Raw genomic sequence first — 19534 nt, forward strand, 5'->3', positions numbered from 1 at the left:
AAGTTTCAGAGCCTTGCACAGTTTTTGCACTTTTTGGGGAAATCAACCAACTGTATGAATGACCTACTGTACTTATTCTTGTTTCTGCACATTATAAGATTAAAATACACAAGTATTTTAACATCCAGGAAATGACACAGAATATAAAAAAAAATAATAATAAATTTGGTTGGGTTGATTGGGTTGTTTTGACCCAGCGGTAAATAAATGTTAATTTCCAACATACTTTGGGTTCATTTTAAGTAAGCAATACAGTCATAGTTGAGAAAACTACCCACCAGGTTGGGCAAACATTTAACCCAACCACTGGGTTAAAACAACCCAATCTCTGGGTTTGTCCATTTTCAACCCAACTTGGGTTGTTTTTAACCCAGCATTTTTTACCTTTAAGTAAAAATAAGATTTCATTATCGACAAGATATCACAACATTTTCTTCTTTCACAGTATGTTTACCCTATTTTCATGTCTGATAGAAATAATCATTGGGAAATTGACCCAAAGGTTTGTCCTTTATTCAACCAGGGACAACAAAAGAGGAAGAAAAAGTATCCGCAATGCTTAGAATGTAATGCTCAGTATTGTATGAAAGGAAGTCCCGCCTTTCAGTTGCCTATTTACAAAGGCACAGGTTGAAACTTGCATGTGAATTAGCTGAATCAACCTGTTAATGTTTTTAGCCAGGTTTTAAAAATATTAGCACTGCTCACCAGATGCAGAAATGTATATTGCATACCAAAATGTTACCATTTATTTCAGATTTAATTTGGTGATATAAAATATATTATTGAAATGTATGTTAAATCTATGCTAATGTTTATTATTGATATTTGGTATTTCCCCATTTAAATACATAGAATGTGTTTCCCAAATGGCTCCCAAGTGGTCTTTAGTTCATGTATCAAAGGGTTTGCCTTGTTAGTATAGGCAGTTAACCCTGCCACTAGTAGATTATACAGTACCATTATAAAGGCAAAATGCATCTTTTTCCATTGAAAGGTTTTCAAAGGGAAGAAGGGAAGCCATGTTTTCTGATTAAATAAATTTGCATGCAACAATAGCTAATCAGTGACATTTTTCTGTCTTTTTTCCTCTTAAAGGGTTAGTTCACCCAAAAATGAAAATTATGTCATTTATTACTCACCCTCATGCCGTCCCACACCCGTAAGACCTTTGTTAATCTTCGGAACACAATTTAAGATATTTTAGTTGAAATCCGATGGCTCAGTGAGGCCTGCATAGGGAGCAATGACACTTCCTCTCTCAAGATCCATAAAGGTACTAAAAACATATTTAAATCAGTTCATGTGAGCACAGTGGCTCAATATTAATATTATAAAGCAATGAGAATATTTTTGGTGCACCAAAAAAAAAATAAATAAATAACGACTTATTTAGTGATGGCCGATTTCAAAACACTGCTTCAGGAAACATCGGAGCATAAATGAATCAGTGTAGTTCCTAGTTCCTAGTTCCTGGGGAAAGTTCCTGCAGTGGAAATGCAGCTCAGAGGAAAAAAGTTCCTGGGACAAATTTTCCCAGGTAATTTTGGTGGAAACGCGGCTACTGTTGTACTGTTGTTAGTTCATTTTAGCGCAGGTCCATTAAGTAATATTACAGTTTTTTCCAATTGCTAACACACTAAAATGACATGCACAGCACAATTATTTAAACTGACACACAGAGAGCAAAACTTCTTCTCAAGTCTCCAAAAGTCTAAACACCTTTTCTGTTTTACACACATTTTGCATTTCAAAATAGCACTTTTTAAATTCACTAAATACAGTTCTCTGCATAAGACACAACAATCTGACATAAAGTCACATGTTTGCCATTTCAAAACACTGCCATTCAAAATGACACTACATGAGCTAATTGGCCAATTACATGTGCCACCTGGCCAAACACCTCAGTGGTTAATTGTTAACACTTCAATCAGGATGTAAGCTCTATGAAAAGACCACAGGTGAGAACCTTTTTTTTTTACAACAACAATGGAAGACATTGCAGAGAGAGGAAGAGGAAGAGGAAGAGGAAGAGGGAGGTTGAGAATAAGAGGGGGAGGAAGAGTGAGAGGTAGGGGTAGAGCAGGTAGAGGAGTTCATGGCCAAAGAAGACCAACACTTTCAAATGAAATCAGAGCAACCTTAGTAGATCATGTCATCAACCAAGGGTTGACAATGCGTGAGGCTGGACAGAGAGTGCAGCCAAACTTGAGCCGTTTTACTGTCGCCTCTGTCATCTGGACCTTTAGACTGGAGAACAGGTATGTAACCAAAATTTCATGTAGTACACATGTAGTATACCCCATGTCATAGTGTATCAGTTGGGTGACACCTGTTTACTTAGTGTATGACATCAGCCATTCATGAACTGTACAAGTTTCCTGTACAATGTACTCTACTGTGGGGGAAAATATTTAGGCTGCATTGTCCAAGCCCTATATATATTTTTTTTATTTTTTCAAAAGGACTGAGAGACGACACCATGGTGGAGGAAGGGACCAAATGTTCACCGGGGTACAGGAAGCTGCCATTGTAAACTTGGTTTTGGAAAATAATGAAAACAGATTACGAGAAATTCAAAGCCACATCATCCAAGACAACACCTTATTCAACAACATTCAACGAGTTAGTCTGTCCACATTGGCTCGCATTCTCAAGCGAAACCAAATCAGAATGAAACAACTTTATAAGGTGCCGTTTGAGAGAAACTCTCAAAGAAACAAAGAGTTCAGACGAGCATATGTGGATGTAAGTACTATATTGACTGCAGTACACTACACACAACATTGTTTCCCAGTGTACTGGATAACACCATATTGAGTGATTTTTGTTCTTTGTTTTCAGGGAGTACTGGAAATGGATGCTCATGCAATCCCACATGAGTTCATCTTTATAGATGAGGCTGGGTTCAACCTAGCAAAGACCAGAAGAAGAGGGAGAAACCTCATTGGCCACAGAGCCATTCTAGATGTTCCTGGCCAACGTGGTGGGAACATCACAATGTGCGCTGCCATCTCCAATATGCATGGTGTCCTCCACCGTCATGCCAAACTTGGACCATACAACACAGCCCATATTCTCACATTTCTGGACAGACTTCACAACATTCTCATACCACCAGAGCGTATGAATGATGCAGACCATCAAAGAAACCGGTACGTTGTAGTATGGGACAACGTGAGCTTTCATCGTGCAGCCCCAGTCCAAAACTGGTTTGCTGACCACCCAACATTTCTCGTGCAATACCTCCCACCATACTCACCATTTCTGAACCCCATAGAAGAATTATTTTCGGCATGGCGGTGGAAGGTATACGACCGGCAGCCCTTTGTGCGCATGCCTCTTGTGCAGGCCATGGAAGAGGCATGTGATGAGATTGATGTGGGTGCAATTCAGGGATGGATAAGGCACTCAAGGCGCTTCTTCCCTCGATGTCTGGCAAGGGAAGATATTGCCTGTGATGTTGACGAGGCGTTGTGGCCAGACCCGGCTGTGCGGCAAGATGCTGCCTAATTATTATTCTTGCCCTTTTTTTTTTTTTTTTTTTTTTTTTACTGTAATATATTTTTTTTCAGAAATTTTCTTTTTCAGTTTACTTTTTTTGTAAGAATATTTTTGTTCAGTCCCATGTAAATATATCTGCTGTGCTTATGTTGTACTGACTTGTTTACTGTAGTGAAGGAAAAAAAATAAAAATGTTGCAACAGCATGTGTGTGTATCTGCAAATATTTCTGTGCATGTGAACAATCTGATACATATTTTAGTATTATGGCAAAGCATACTAAAGATGGGGGTGCTTTTCATTATGCCCAACAGTGTGTAGGTGGTTAGGCAAAAATCTGGTAATATGAATGAAGTGTGTGCCATTTCATGCAAAAGTTTGATTTTGATAATGCTCTGTGTAGTTTCGGTTGCAGTGCTTCATTTTGCAGGATATATGAGGTATTTTGCAGTTTGGGTGTGTGGTTTTGTGAATTGTGTTAAGTGTTTTGATAAAACCAGACTAGTTTGAAAAATTGTGTGTTAGCAATTGGAAAAAACTAACAGCTTATGTATTAGTAAATGTTGAAATTAACAGATTAAAACTAAGATTAAAGAACCTTTAGTATTTCATTAATTCTAACTGATGTAGTTGACTAATGATAACAAATGGAATCACACTATAAAGTGTAATTAAAATTAAAGTGTATTAGTAACCTGACATTTACGGCTCATGATTTGTTTTGAATTGTTGTGCTCATAGCAGATAAATTAATGGATATCTCTATCTATAATAAATCTGCTTAGGTTTAGCTTTTAGAGCTGGCATATCCTGTAACAATACACATTATTGAGCTATCTGCATGCTTGTTTTGGGAAATAGACATTACAGTTTTTTCCAATTGCTAACACACAATTTTTCAAACTAGTCTGGTTTTATCAAAACACTTAACACAATTCACAAAACCACACACCCAAACTGCAAAATACCTCATATATCCTGCAAAATGAAGCACTGCAACCAAAACTACACAGAGCATTATCAAAATCAAACTTTTGCATGAAATGGCACACACTTCATTCATATTACCAGATTTTTGCCTAACCACCTACACACTGTTGGGCATAATGAAAAGCACCCCCATCTTTAGTATGCTTTGCCATAATACTAAAATATGTTTTAGATTGTTCACATGCACAGAAATATTTGCAGATACACACACATGCTGTTGCAACATTTTTATTTTTTTTCCTTCACTACAGTAAACAAGTCAGTACAACATAAGCACAGCAGATATATTTACATGGGACTGAACAAAAATATTCTTACAAAAAAAGTAAACTGAAAAAGAAAATTTCTGAAAAAATATATATTACAGTAAAAAAAAAAAAAAGGCAAGAAAAATAATTAGGCAGCATCTTGCCGCACAGCCGGGTCTGGCCACAACGCCTCGTCAACATCACAGGCAATATCTTCCCTTGCCAGACATCGAGGGAAGAAGCGCCTTGAGTGCCTTATCCATCCCTGAATTGCACCCACATCAATCTCATCACATGCCTCTTCCATGGCCTGCACAAGAGGCATGCGCACAAAGGGCTGCCGGTCGTATACCTTCCACCGCCATGCCGAAAAGAATTCTTCTATGGGGTTCAGAAATGGTGAGTATGGTGGGAGGTATTGCACGAGAAATGTTGGGTGGTCAGCAAACCAGTTTTGGACTGGGGCTGCACGATGAAAGCTCACGTTGTCCCATACTACAACGTACCGGTTTCTTTGATGGTCTGCATCATTCATACGCTCTGGTGGTATGAGAATGTTGTGAAGTCTGTCCAGAAATGTGAGAATATGGGCTGTGTTGTATGGTCCAAGTTTGGCATGACGGTGGAGGACACCATGCATATTGGAGATGGCAGCGCACATTGTGATGTTCCCACCATGTTGGCCAGGAACATCTATAATGGCTCTGTGGCCAATGAGGTTTCTCCCTCTTCTTCTGGTCTTTGCTAGGTTGAACCCAGCCTCATCTATAAAGATGAACTCATGTGGGATTGCATGAGCATCCATTTCCAGTACTCCCTGAAAACAAAGAACAAAAATCACTCAATATGGTGTTATCCAGTACACTGGGAAACAATGTTGTGTGTAGTGTACTGCAGTCAATATAGTACTTACATCCACATATGCTCGTCTGAACTCTTTGTTTCTTTGAGAGTTTCTCTCAAACGGCACCTTATAAAGTGGTTTCATTCTGATTTGGTTTCGCTTGAGAATGCGAGCCAATGTGGACAGACTAACTTGTTGAATGTTGTTGAATAAGGTGTTGTCTTGGATGATGTGGCTTTGAATTTCTCGTAATCGGATTTCATTATTTTCCAAAACCAAGTTTACAATGGCAGCTTCCTGTACCCCGGTGAACATTTGGCCCCTTCCTCCACCATGGTGTCGTCTCTCAGTCCTTTAGAAAAAATAAAATAAAAATATATATAGGGCTTGGACAATGCAGCCTAAATATTTTCCCCCACAGTAGAGTACATTGTACAGGAAACTTGTACAGTTCATGAATGGCTGATGTCATACACTAAGTAAACAGGTGTCACCCAACTGATACACTATGACATGGGGTATACTACATGTGTACTACATGAAATTTTGGTTACATACCTGTTCTCCAGTCTAAAGGTCCGGATGACAGAGGCGACAGTAAAACGGCTCAAGTTTGGCTGCACTCTCTGTCCAGCCTCACGCATTGTCAACCCATGGTTGATGACATGATCTACTAAGGTTGCTCTGATTTCATTTGAAAGTGTTTGTCTTCTTTGGCCATGAACTCCTCTACCTGCTCTACCCCTACCTCTCACTCTTCCTCCCCCTCTTATTCTCAACCTCAACCTCCCTCTTCCTCTTCCTCTTCCTCTTCCTCTCTCTGCAATGTCTTCCATTGTTGTTGTAAAAAAAAAAGGTTCTCACCTGTGGTCTTTTCATAGTGCTTACATCCTGATTGAAGTGTTAACAATTAACCACTGAGGTGTTTGGCCAGGTGGCACATGTAATTGGCCAATTAGCTCATGTAGTGTCATTTTGAATGGCAGTGTTTTGAAATGGCAAACATGTGACTTTATGTCAGATTGTTGTGTCTTATGCAGAGAACTGTATTTAGTGAATTTAAAAAGTGCTATTTTGAAATGCAAAATGTGTGTAAAACAGAAAAGGTGTTTAGACTTTTGGAGACTTGAGAAGAAGTTTTGCTCTCTGTGTGTCAGTTTAAATAATTGTGCTGTGCATGTCATTTTAGTGTGTTAGCAATTGGAAAAAACTGTAATCCATTTTTACTGAAGTACAATGTAAGTTATGATTATCTGTAGAGTATGATTTGCAATGTTACTGGGAAATATCTGTAAAAAGTAAAAAGTGTGTGTGTGTGTGTGTGTGTGTGTGTGTGTGTGTGTGTGTGTGTGTGTGTGTGTGCGAGTGAGCGATATTCATTACATGTTCATAAAAAATGTTTTAGCAAAATATAAGTACTTCCAAAATTAATCAATTTGTTAATACTTTACAATAAGCATTTGTTAACACTACTTACCTACATTACAGTTTTTTACAATCACTTTGCTACTATTTTCAGAACCTTGATGTCATTTTTCACAACTCTAGACACAAAACTCACAACCAATGATCAAAATACACATTTTTCAAAACTTTAACCCTTTTCTCAATTGCTTGTATACAATACACATAAAACTTAGATCATTTGTTCATTCAACAAAAATCACCTGTTCAATATGACACAACTTAACATCAAATTACTTCTATTTCAAAAGGCAATTCACACATTACATTTCAAATGAGTGTCTGTTCATTTCCTTACAATGATCTAACTATCAATTGATACAACTGCTCAAAATGACAAGTAACTGTCGCATTACTCTTACAGTTTTTTTACGATTGCTTAAGCACAATTTTGAAAACAGGGCCCGGTTTGTCAAAACACTACACACAATTAACACAACCCTACACCAAAGTAGCACAACACTTCAGATCATTTGCAAAATGAAACACTTCATTCAAAACTTTACATTAATTTAACAAAACCCAACTTTGACACTGTATGGAACACACACGGTTCATACATTCTGATTCTCTTTGATTCATTTACACACTGCTGTGCTCACTCTTAAACACTTGTAACTTTTATACTTTTCTAATTATATAGGCTGGTTCCCTTTCGTGGGAACTATCGACGCTGCGTGGTAACGCATTGGGAACCTTCTGCGTGATGTCGTCACTGAAGCACTCATGTATCTAGCCAATTGCGTAGCGAGACGTCAGAGACGGGTGATGTCACGGACCAGGAAGCTATAAAGCACACTCGAATGCAGAGCACGCCAGCTTCTGTGTCTTCAGCAAGCGCTCTATGTTATCTTGTGTGTCTTATTTGGTGTTGTTTGTCCTTCTTATTTGGAAAACATTATCTCTTCGTCTGAGGTGTCTGAGTGTTACCGTGCACCACACATATATATATATTTATATAGTGATAAGACACGAGTGAAATGGTGGAAGACAGCCAATTTAAAAAGTGTGTTCACCCATGTACACGATATATTCCAGATGGGGACACTCACGAGATGTGTGTTGTCTGCCTGGGGGTTGAGCATGCACAGGCAGCTCTCGAGGGGGCTGTCTGTGTTCATTGCGAGAGGCTCACCCTCAGAGTTTTAAGATCACGCCGGGCACTCTTTAACAATAAAGAGGGTGCTCCGGTTGGCGTTCCCCGCGGGTCGGGTCCCGCTGTTGCTGAGGCGCAGCGGCGACTTCACTCGTGGGGTTCGCAAATGGAGCTGGCAGAGGGGGTTGAGACGGGCCCAGCCTTATCTCGCCCTTTACCGGCCAGCCCCAGTGCCTCTTCTCAGGCGGCGGAAGCACGCGCAGCGGTTTCTTCCCCCCGGAGAGAGGCACCCGTGCTTCATCTCTCTTCCTCCGAGGAGGTTGATGTGATGAGCGTGGGGGAAGAGGAACCGCCATCCTTTTCCCCAGCATATGAGGAGCTCCTGGAGGTAGTGACTAGGGCTGTGGCCAAATTAAAAATCGACTGGCCAGCAGAGCGGGCAGATACGAAACCGAAAAGCAAGCTGGATGAGCGCTCGGTCACTACCCCAGCGTTGGGGTTTGCCTTTCTTTCCTGACCTCCACACCAAGGTTTCGAGGTCATGGAAAAAGCCGGCGTCTTATCGTGTGTTCAGCCCACAAACCTCAATGTATAGTAACATCGTGGGGCTGAAACAGCAAGGCTATGCGGCGATGCCTCGGGTGGAAGAGATGCTTGCGGGCTATCTCTCCCCTGAGTCTGCATCGTCGCTGAAAACCCCGACATTGCCCACCAAGCCACTAAAAACCACATCAAGCTTGGTGGGCAAGGCTTACGCGGCAGCAGGTCAGGCGGCGGCATGCTTACATACCATGTCGCTCTTACAAGCATATCAAGCTGACCTGCTGGGGGAAGTGGAGAATAGCGGGGAGGCCACATATGAGTGCATCCAGGAAATCAGGATGGCAACTGACCTGGCTCTCCGTGCCACCAAAGAGACGGCAAAAGAAATCGGCCGCTCTATGGCAGCATTGGTGGCTACGGAGAGGCACTTGTGGCTGAACCTCTCGGACATAAGGGAGCGTGACAAATCCTCCCTTGCGCCGCTGTCTCCTGCGGGCCTCTTCGGCGACGCCGTTACAACAGCGTTCCAGAGGTTCTTCCCCCGCAAACCAAGAATCCCTCCCCCCGAGGCTGATGAGCGGGATCAGCCTCGGCCGTCGACGAGCTCCTCAGCGCACCACAGAGCGCAACAAAAGATCAGCGTGGCCGCCCGTGCTCCCCCGCAGAGAGCTTGGGGATCAGGTCGGCCCGCTCAGCCGAAGCCTTCTAGGGGCAGAACGGACCTGCGCGCCGTTATCCTGGCCCGGAAGGCTTCGAAGCGGTCCTGATGTCTGTGGGTCAGGAACCGATGAGGGCGGCCCCCTCCGTAGGGAGCCGGCGAAAAATACATCTAACAGCCGCTCCCCTTCGGCGCCCTCAGGGGATCGTTATGCCAACCCTGCCACCCAGCGTGCGTCAGGGCGCAGCGGTCCCCACCGACCCTCCGAGGAGGGCCGGCCACTTGATTTGATTGTTCTCTGCCGGTGCGCCGCTTCAGAGCGTCGAATCAGGTGCTCAAAAAACACCAGAGGCCAGTCTCGAGAGACTGGTTCCCTAAGTAAATTTTCTGGTAGAATGGAAACTTCTCCCGAATATATCAAAATGGGTGCTGCTCACTATAAAAGAGGGTTACAAGATCCAGTTCGGGTCTTGCCCGCCCAGATTCAACGGGGTTCTTCCCACAGTGGTAACCCCCGAGCAGTCTCTGGTTATGGAACAAGAAGTTGCGACACTTTTGCGAAAAGGAGCTATAGAAAGGGTTCCTCCTCCCAGCAATCAGTCAGGTTTCTACAGCCGTTATTTCATTGTTCCAAAGAAGGATGGAGGTCTACGACCTATCATAGATTTACGTGTGCTAAATCGCTCAATACAAAAGCTCAAGTTCAAGATGCTGACACTCAAACAGATTATATCACAGATCACGTCCGAGGACTGGTTTGTGGCAATAGACCTGAAAGATGCGTACTTTCATGTGTCCATCCATCCTTCTCACAGGAAGTTACTCAGGTTTGCTTTTGGGGGCGAAGCTTACCAGTACAGGGTTCTTCCGTTTGGCCTATCATTATCACCCCGCACATTCACGAAATGCGTGGATGCAGCTCTGGCTCCGCTGAGGATCCAGGGCATTCGCATACTGAATTATATCGACGATTGGTTGATTCTAGCTCGGTCAGAGCAACTAGCAGTTCAGCACCGAGATGCCGTTCTGTCCCATATGAAGAGGCTTGGGCTGAGGCTCAATGCCAAAAAGAGTGTGCTAGTTCCAGCTCAATCCACCAACTATCTGGGGGTAGTGTGGGACTCCACCACGATGCGGGCACATTTGTCCCCCGCTCGGGTGAGTGCCATTCTTATGGCTATGAAAGGGGTGAAGTTAGGCCAGTCACTCACTGTAAAACAGTTCCAGAAACTGCTGGGTCTGATGGCAGCTGTGTCCAACGTAATACCTTTTGGCCTTCTGCACATGAGACCCCTACAGTGGTGGCTCAGGACCAGGGGGTTCTCCCCAAGCGGAAATCCTTTTCGCATGATCAAAGTCTCAAAACGATGTCTTCGTTCTCTGACCATGTGGAAAGACCCCCAGTTCCTGTCCCAGGGACCCGTGTTGGGGGCCCCTACTCGTCGAGTAATGCTTACAACAGATGCCTCCCTCACGGGCTGGGGAGCGATCATGAGTGGTCGCTCAGCTCAGGGCCTTTGGGAAGACCATCAGTTCTCTTGGCACATAAATCGGCTAGAGATGATGGCAGTGTTTCTAGCTTTAAAACACTTTCTCCCAGACCTGAGAGGCTACCATGTGTTGGTTCGTACGGACAACACTGCAGTGGTTGCATATATAAATCATCAGGGGGGTCTGCTGTCTCGCCGACTATATTACTTGGCCCGTCAGATCCTCCTGTGGTCCCAAGGGAAGCTGCTCTCGCTGAGGGCAGCTTACATCCCGGGACATCTAAATGTGGGAGCAGATGCCCTGTCGAGGCAGGGGCCAAGGCCCGGGGAGTGGAGACTCCACCCAGAAGTGGTGAGTCTCCTATGGAAAAATTTCGGTCGAGCGGAAGTCGACCTGTTTGCTTCGGGAGAGTCAACCCAGTGTCCGCTCTGGTACTCCCTAACACATCCAGCACCTCTGGGTCTGGATGCTATGGTACAGACATGGCCGAGGCTGCGCCTGTACGCATTTCCCCCGATCGCCCTGCTCCCGGGAGTTCTGGAAAAAGTACGCCGAGAAGGGGCCAATCTAATACTGGTAGCCCCATTCTGGCCAACCAGGATATGGTTCTCAGACCTAGTGTCGTTACTCAACGGCTCCCCGATGGAGCTTCCTCTCAGACAGGACCTTCTGTCCCAAGCGGGCGGCACGATCATACATCCCTGCCCAGAACGACTGAAACTATGGGCTTGGCCCCTGAGGGGGCCAGGCTCGTAGATGCTGGCCTCCCAACTGAGGTTGTGGAGACCATTCTTAACTCCAGAGCTCCCGCCACGAGGAAGTTGTATGCTTACAAATGGAATTTGTTTTCTACCTGGTGTAGACATTTAAATACAGACCCTGTCCTTTCTTCCATTAGCTGTGTGCTAAAATTCCTCCAGGAAAAATTCTCGGAGGGTCTATCTCACTCAACCCTAAAAGTTTAAGTCACAGCAATCTCAGCATATCATGCACCTCTTGAGGGGAATATCTCGGTAGGACGAGACCCCCTCGTCACACGCTTCCTCCGTGGCACACTGAGGTTGAGGCCTCCAGTGCGCACAAGGGTGCCAACCTGGGACTTGGCTGTGGTCTTACAAGGGTTAGCTGAGGCTCCCTTTGAACCACTAGAGGAGGTTCCTGAGAGGTTCCTCACTCTGAAAACGATTCTTTTATTGGCTATCACTTCTCTGAAGCGGATAGGAGATTTACAAGCACTTTCTGTCGCTCCCTCTTTCCTTGAATTTGCTCCAGGAATGGTGAAGGCATTCCTGTATCCTAGACCAGGGTATGTCCCAAAGGTCCCTACCAATGTCCCAGGCCCCATTGTGCTTCAGTCTTTCTATCCTCCTCCATTTGAATCTGCGAATCAGGAAAAGCTGAATCTGTTATGCCCAGTAAGGGCTTTGGATACTTATGTCCACAGAGCTGCCCTGTGGCGTAAGTCAGATCAGTTGTTTGTCTGTTATGGGTCCCCTAAAAAAGGGGGCCCAGCATCAAAACAGAGAATGAGCAAGTGGGTGGTCGAGGCCATCTCACTTGCATGCGAAGCGGCCGGACAGCCCTCGCCCTTGAATGTTCGCGCCCATTCGACCAGGGGTATGGCGGCATCAAAAGCTCTGATGTCGGGAGTCTCCATGAGTGATATATGTGATGCAGCTGGATGGTCATGCCAGCACACATTTATTAAATATTATAACCTTGATGTTGGCTCCACTCCGGGGTCCTCTGTCCTGTCAAGATAACCTTGGCAAGTGCTTGAGCTACGGCTCAGTTGGGATTGCGTTCCCAATGCGTTACCACGCAGCGTCGATAGTTCCCACGAAAGGGAACGTCTCAGGTTACAGATGTAACCCTGGTTCCCTGAGTAGGGAACGAGACGCTGCGTCTCTTGCCGTACCCCTGCACACTTGCGAGTGCTTGCTTCAGACTAACTTAGAAGCTGGCGTGCTCTGCATTCGAGTGTGCTTTATAGCTTCCTGGTCCGTGACGTCACCCGTTTCTGACGTCTCGCTACGCGATTGGCTAGATACATGAGTGCTTCAGTGACGACATCACGCAGAAGGTTCCCAATGCGTTACCACGCAGCGTCTCGTTCCCTACTCAGGGAACCAGGGTTACATCTGTAACCTGAGACGTTCTCACCACATTGCAAAACCATTCAATACATCAATGCCTTTCCAAAAGTTATATTTTGCACTGAAAATTAGAACATATTCTAAATATAATATATTACATGAACAAAAATATTTGTAGAGACAAAACACCAAAGCATCATCTCTTGGCCTAGCTGGATCTGGCCATAGCGCTTCATCCACATCTCAGGCGATGTCCTTTCACGCAAGACAGCAAGGGAAGAATCTTCTTGAAAGGTGAATCCATCCTTGCACAGATCCTGCATCAGTTCGGTCAGGCCTTCTCCATGGCTTTACAGTTTTTTACGATTGCTTGCACTAAAATTAAACTTTTCCCACAATTAGCAAAACCTTACACTCAAGGAGCAAAACACAAAGCTAGATCTGCACAACTGTAAGCACATTCTCAGCCTCACACTTTTTGCAAAACATTACACACATTGTTTTGCACAACACTAAACACACTTCTCTACATTAGACACAGAAATCTAACATAATGTCACTTCTTTGCCATTTCAAAACACTGCTTTCCAAAATACCACCCCTATAAACCAATTGATCAAACACAGCCGTCAGGTGTGAAGACACTCAGGTGCTTCACTGTAAACTCAACAATCAGGTGCTATAGTACTATAAAAAGGCAAAATGTGAGTTTATGAGTCTTCAACAAAATGAAAGGCAATGTTGCAGTAAGAGGGAGAGGAAGAGACATAATTTTGAATCATTTTGAATGTCCCGGGCCAACGCGGTAGTAACATCCCAATGTATGTTGCAATCACACAGAATGTGGTCCTCCACCTGCATGCCAACTCAGGCTCTTACAACACGGCCCACATATTCACATTTTAGACAGAAATCAAAAGCACAAAATCGTCACAGCAGAAGACCAAATGGATGCAGAGCAGATGAGATACATTGTCATATGGGGACAATATAAATTTCCACCTATCTGCCCAGGTCAAAAAACTGGTTTCATTAGCATCCACAATTTTCACTCCAATACATCCCACCATACAATCCCTTCCTTAAACCCATTGAGGAGTTTTTTGTTTGTTTGTTGTTGTTTTTTTGGCATGGAAGGTTTACAATCTCCAGCCTTCTGTCAGGATTGTGCCTCATTCAAGCCATGGAGAAGGCCTGACCGAACTGATGCAGGATCTGTGCAAGGATGGATTCACCTTTCAAGAAGATTCTTCCCTCACTGTCTTGCGTGAAAGGACATCGCCTGAGATGTGGATGAACCGCTATGGCCAGATCCAGCTAGGCCAATAGATGATGCTTTGGTGTTTTGTCTCCACAAATATTTTTGTTCGTGTAATATATTATATTTAGAATATGTTCTAATTTTCAGTGCAAAATATAACCTTTGGAAAGGCATTGATGTATTGAATGGTTTTACAATGTGGTGAGAAATAAATATTTTCATCAATGTGCAGTACTGATCTTGTGTTTATATATATATTCATGTACTTTACTCTAACAATATCTCTGAAAAAATCAAACCCAGCTTATATAATTAGAAAAGTATAAAAGTTACAAGTGTTTAAGATTGGGCACAGCAGTGTGTAAATGAATCAAACAGGATCAGAATGTATGAACCATGTGTGTTGCATACGGTGTCAAAGTTGGGTTTTGTTAAATTAATGTAAAGTTTTGAATGAAGTGTTTCATTTTGCAAATGATCTGAAGTGTTGTGCTACTTTGGTGTAGGGTTGTGTTAATTGTGTGTAGTGTTTTGACAAACCGGGCCCTGTTTTCAAAGTTGTGCTTACAGTTTTTTCCAATTGCTAACACACAATTTTTCAAACTAGTCTGGTTTTATCAAAACACTTAACACAATTCACAAAACCACACACCCAAACTGCAAAATACCTCATATATCCTGCAAAATGAAGCACTGCAACCGAAACTACACAGAGCATTATCAAAATCAAACTTTTGCATGAAATGGCACACACTTCATTCATATTACCAGATTTTTGCCTAACCACCTACACACTGTATAATGAAAAGCACCCCCATCTTTAGTATGCTTTGCCATAATACTAAAATATGTATCAGATTGTTCACATGCACAGAAATATTTGCAGATACACACACATGCTGTTGCAACATTTTTATTTTTTTTCCTTCACTACAGTAAACAAGTCAGTACAACATAAGCACAGCAGATATATTTACATGGGACTGAACAAAAATATTCTTACAAAAAAAGTAAACTGAAAAAGAAAATTTCTGAAAAAAAATATATTACAGTAAAAAAAAAAAAAAAGGCAAGAAAAATAATTAGGCAGCATCTTGCCGCACAGCCGGGTCTGGCCACAACGCCTCGTCAACATCACAGGCAATATCTTCCCTTGCCAGACATCGAGGGAAGAAGCGCCTTGAGTGCCTTATCCATCCCTGAATTGCACCCACATCAATCTCATCACATGCCTCTTCCATGGCCTGCACAAGAGGCATGCGCACAAAGGGCTGCCGGTCGTATACCTTCCACCGCCATGCCGAAAAGAATTCTTCTATGGGGTTCAGAAATGGTGAGTATGGTGGGAGGTATTGCACGAGAAATGTTGGGTGGTCAGCAAACCAGTTTTGGACTGGGGCTGCACGATGAAAGCTCACGTTGTCCCATACTACAACGTACCGGTTTCTTTGATGGTCTGCATCATTCATACGCTCTGGTGGTATGAGAATGTTGTGAAGTCTGTCCAGAAATGTGAGAATATGGGCTGTGTTGTATGGTCCAAGTTTGGCATGACGGTGGAGGACACCATGCATATTGGAGATGGCAGCGCACATTTTGATGTTCCCACCACGTTGGCCAGGAACATCTAGAATGGCTCTGTGGCCAATGAGGTTTCTCCCTCTTCTTCTGGTCTTTGCTAGGTTGAACCCAGCCTCATCTATAAAGATGAACTCATGTGGGATTGCATGAGCATCCATTTCCAGTACTCCCTGAAAACAAAGAACAAAAATCACTCAATATGGTGTTATCCAGTACACTGGGAAACAATGTTGTGTGTAGTGTACTGCAGTCAATATAGTACTTACATCCACATATGCTCGTCTGAACTCTTTGTTTCTTTGAGAGTTTCTCTCAAACGGCACCTTATAAAGTTGTTTCATTCTGATTTGGTTTCGCTTGAGAATGCGAGCCAATGTGGACAGACTAACTCGTTGAATGTTGTTGAATAAGGTGTTGTCTTGGATGATGTGGCTTTGAATTTCTCGTAATCTGATTTCATTATTTTCCAAAACAAAGTTTACAATGGCAGCTTCCTGTACCCCGGTGAACATTTGGCCCCTTCCTCCACCATGGTGTCGTCTCTCAGTCCTTTAGAAAAAATAAAATAAAAATATATATAGGGCTTGGACAATGCAGCCTAAATATTTTCCCCCACAGTAGAGTACATTGTACAGGAAACTTGTACAGTTCATGAATGGCTGATGTCATACACTAAGTAAACAGGTGTCACCCAACTGATACACTATGACATGGGGTATACTACATGTGTACTACATGAAATTTTGGTTACATACCTGTTCTCCAGTCTAAAGGTCCGGATGACAGAGGCGACAGTAAAACGGCTCAAGTTTGGCTGCACTCTCTGTCCAGCCTCACGCATTGTCAACCCATGGTTGATGACATGATCTACTAAGGTTGCTCTGATTTCATTTGAAAGTGTTTGTCTTCTTTGGCCATGAACTCCTCTACCTGCTCTACCCCTACCTCTCACTCTTCCTCCCCCTCTTATTCTCAACCTCCCTCTTCCTCTTCCTCTTCCTCTTCCTCTCTCTGCAATGTCTTCCATTGTTGTTGTAAAAAAAAAAGGTTCTCACCTGTGGTCTTTTCATAGAGCTTACATCCTGATTGAAGTGTTAACAATTAACCACTGAGGTGTTTGGCCAGGTGGCACATGTAATTGGCCAATTAGCTCATGTAGTGTCATTTTGAATGGCAGTGTTTTGAAATGGCAAACATGTGACTTTATGTCAGATTGTTGTGTCTTATGCAGAGAACTGTATTTAGTGAATTTAAAAAGTGCTATTTTGAAATGCAAAATGTGTGTAAAACAGAAAAGGTGTTTAAACTTTTGGAGACTTGAGAAGAAGTTTTGCTCTCTGTGTGTCAGTTTAAATAATTGTGCTGTGCATGTCATTTTAGTGTGTTAGCAATTGGAAAAAACTGTAAGCATAGGCCTGGAGACTGTAAACCTTCCATGCCAAAAATAAACAACAAACAAACAAAAAACTCCTCAATGGGTTTAAGGAAGGGACTGTATGGTGGGATGTATTGGAGTGAAAATTGTGGATGCTAATGAAACCAGTTTTTTGACCAGGGCAGATAGGTGGAAATTTATATTGTCCCATATGACAATGTATCTCATCTGCTCTGCATCCATTTGGTCTTCTGCTGTGACGATTTTGTGCAGTCTGTCTAAAATGTGAATATGTGGGCCGTGTTGTAAGAGCCTGAGTTGGCATGCAGGTGGAGGACCACATTCTGTGTGATTGCAACATACATTGGGATGTTACCACCGCGTTGGCCCGGGACATTCAAAATGATTCAAAATGATGTTTCTCCCTCTCCCTCTTACTGCAACATTGCCTTTCATTTTGTTGAAGACTCATAAACTCACATTTTGCCTTTTTATAGTACTATAGCACCTGATTGTTGAGTTTACAGTTAAGCACCTGAGTGTCTTCACACCTGACGGCTGTGTTTGATCAATTGGTTTATAGGGGTGGTATTTTGGAAAGCAGTGTCTTGAAATGGCAAAGAAGTGACATTATGTTTGATTTCTGTGTCTAATGTAGAGAAGTGTGTTTAGTGTTGTGCAAAACAATGTGTGTAATGTTTTGCAAAAAGTGTGAGGCTGAGAATGTGCTTATAGTTGTGCAGATCTAGCTTTGTGTTTTGCTCCTTGAGTGTAAGGTTTTGCTAATTGTGGGAAAAGTTTAATTTCAGTGTGTAAGCAATCGTAAAAAACTGTAATGCATAGTTGTATGGAAACAGAAAAGCAATCTTCCATGTTTACTGTAAATCATGAAAGTTTCAAGATAACAAGATTCATTGTCACCAATTAGCGTGGAGCATGAACCAATTAGACTACAATATACATGGATGTAGCCTAATATTTTATCATAATGCTTCATCAGACACTGTGTCTATGGCCCCAAATACTGTACCACCTTCTCACACTGCAAAAAATGCAGTTTTTGTCTTGTTTCTAGTCAAAATATCTTAAAGTTCTTAAATCGAGAAGCATTTTCTTGACAATTTTGACTTATTGTTCCTGAAAACAAGAAAATAATTTTACTTGTCAAGAAAATGCTTCATGAATATAAGATATTGTGACTAGAAACAAGACAAAAACTCTAAGTAAGAACAGCATGTTTTGCAGTGCACTCCTGTTTTGTTTCTTACAGTACAAGCAAGTTGAGGAACACTGCATTTGATGTTTTACAGTACTGTCTTTTCTTTTCTATTCCATAGCTATTTATTTTTGCTTTGATTCAAATAAAGCTATGTTGTGATTGTTCTGTAGTGTTTTGCATCAATATATTACAAACTTTGTTCAATGATTCCACTGTGTCTGTAGTATTCTCTTTACTACTGCAGTACTTTTACAGAGTACATGTAGTACCATAATGAAACCTGTATCACCTATTTTGTTCTACAATATTTAACGATTGTACGAACAATGACACAGTGAAACTATCAGTTGCTTGTGTGTGAGTGATCTATAGTTATGTTTCAATGGTATTTCACAGTGAATTTGTATTTTGAACCAATGATTGTGCAAGTGCAAGATTTCTTTAAAGATGTGAATGCACAATGCAATGTTTTGAAAAATTACATCAAGGTACTGAAAATAGTAGCCAACTGTTTGTAAAAAACTGTAACATGAGCTAACCACAAAAAAATACTATTTTAAAAATTTTAATAAAATTTTATAAAATGTTAAATGTTAATTTCAACCTGTATTAATACATTATTAAAATCAAATGTTGTATCTGTTAATATTATTTAAGAGAAGTGAGCCAACATGAACTAACAATAAAGTTGCATTAAACAAAATACTTTATCAAATGTATTTCTCATTGTTTGTTAATGTTAGCTAATGCATTATGATTAATCCATATCTAGTTGGCCATGTGGTAATCTTGCAGCCAATGAGATTGCTTGCTCAACATTTAAATAGTATGGTTCTGTTGTAAGCTAGTCCTGCATCGCACTATCAGAGTTCGTCTGAACCCCTCCACCTCCCCCAGCTCCACCTGCCTAGATCTGCTACGGGTTTTATGTATGTCTATATTTATTTAGCAGCAGCAGCAGCGTATCTTCCGTGCTCACAGCAATGTGTCTGTGTATCTATAAGCAGTAGCAAGTCTTGCTCTGCAGCAGCAATAATCATCATCATCAGCAGCAGCATAGCAGATTTAGCATAGCATAGCAAAATACATTAACGTTGCCATATTCAATAACATGCTAAAACTATTTGGAGAGTTGATTGATTGAACTAACGTTAACTTATGG

The 19534-nt window shown here is 42.2% G+C and overlaps 1 protein-coding gene across 1 annotated transcript; it reads right to left on the reverse strand.

The window, feature by feature from the left end:
* Nucleotides 1-15297: 15297 nt before the first annotated feature.
* On the reverse strand, nucleotides 15298-16843 carry LOC137007166 (uncharacterized). The gene is made up of 4 exons (XM_067368499.1): nucleotides 16534-16843; nucleotides 16045-16327; nucleotides 15638-15948; nucleotides 15298-15512 (listed from the first exon to the last, which is right to left on the reverse strand). Exons 1-4 carry the CDS (start codon nucleotides 16803-16805, stop codon nucleotides 15422-15424), a joined length of 957 nt encoding a protein of 318 aa, XP_067224600.1. The 5' UTR covers nucleotides 16806-16843; the 3' UTR covers nucleotides 15298-15421.
* Between the last annotated feature and the right edge of the window lie 2691 nt (nucleotides 16844-19534).

This window comes from Chanodichthys erythropterus, chromosome 18 (genome assembly GCF_024489055.1).
Source record: "Chanodichthys erythropterus isolate Z2021 chromosome 18, ASM2448905v1, whole genome shotgun sequence".
Taxonomy (NCBI): domain Eukaryota; kingdom Metazoa; phylum Chordata; class Actinopteri; order Cypriniformes; family Xenocyprididae; genus Chanodichthys; species Chanodichthys erythropterus.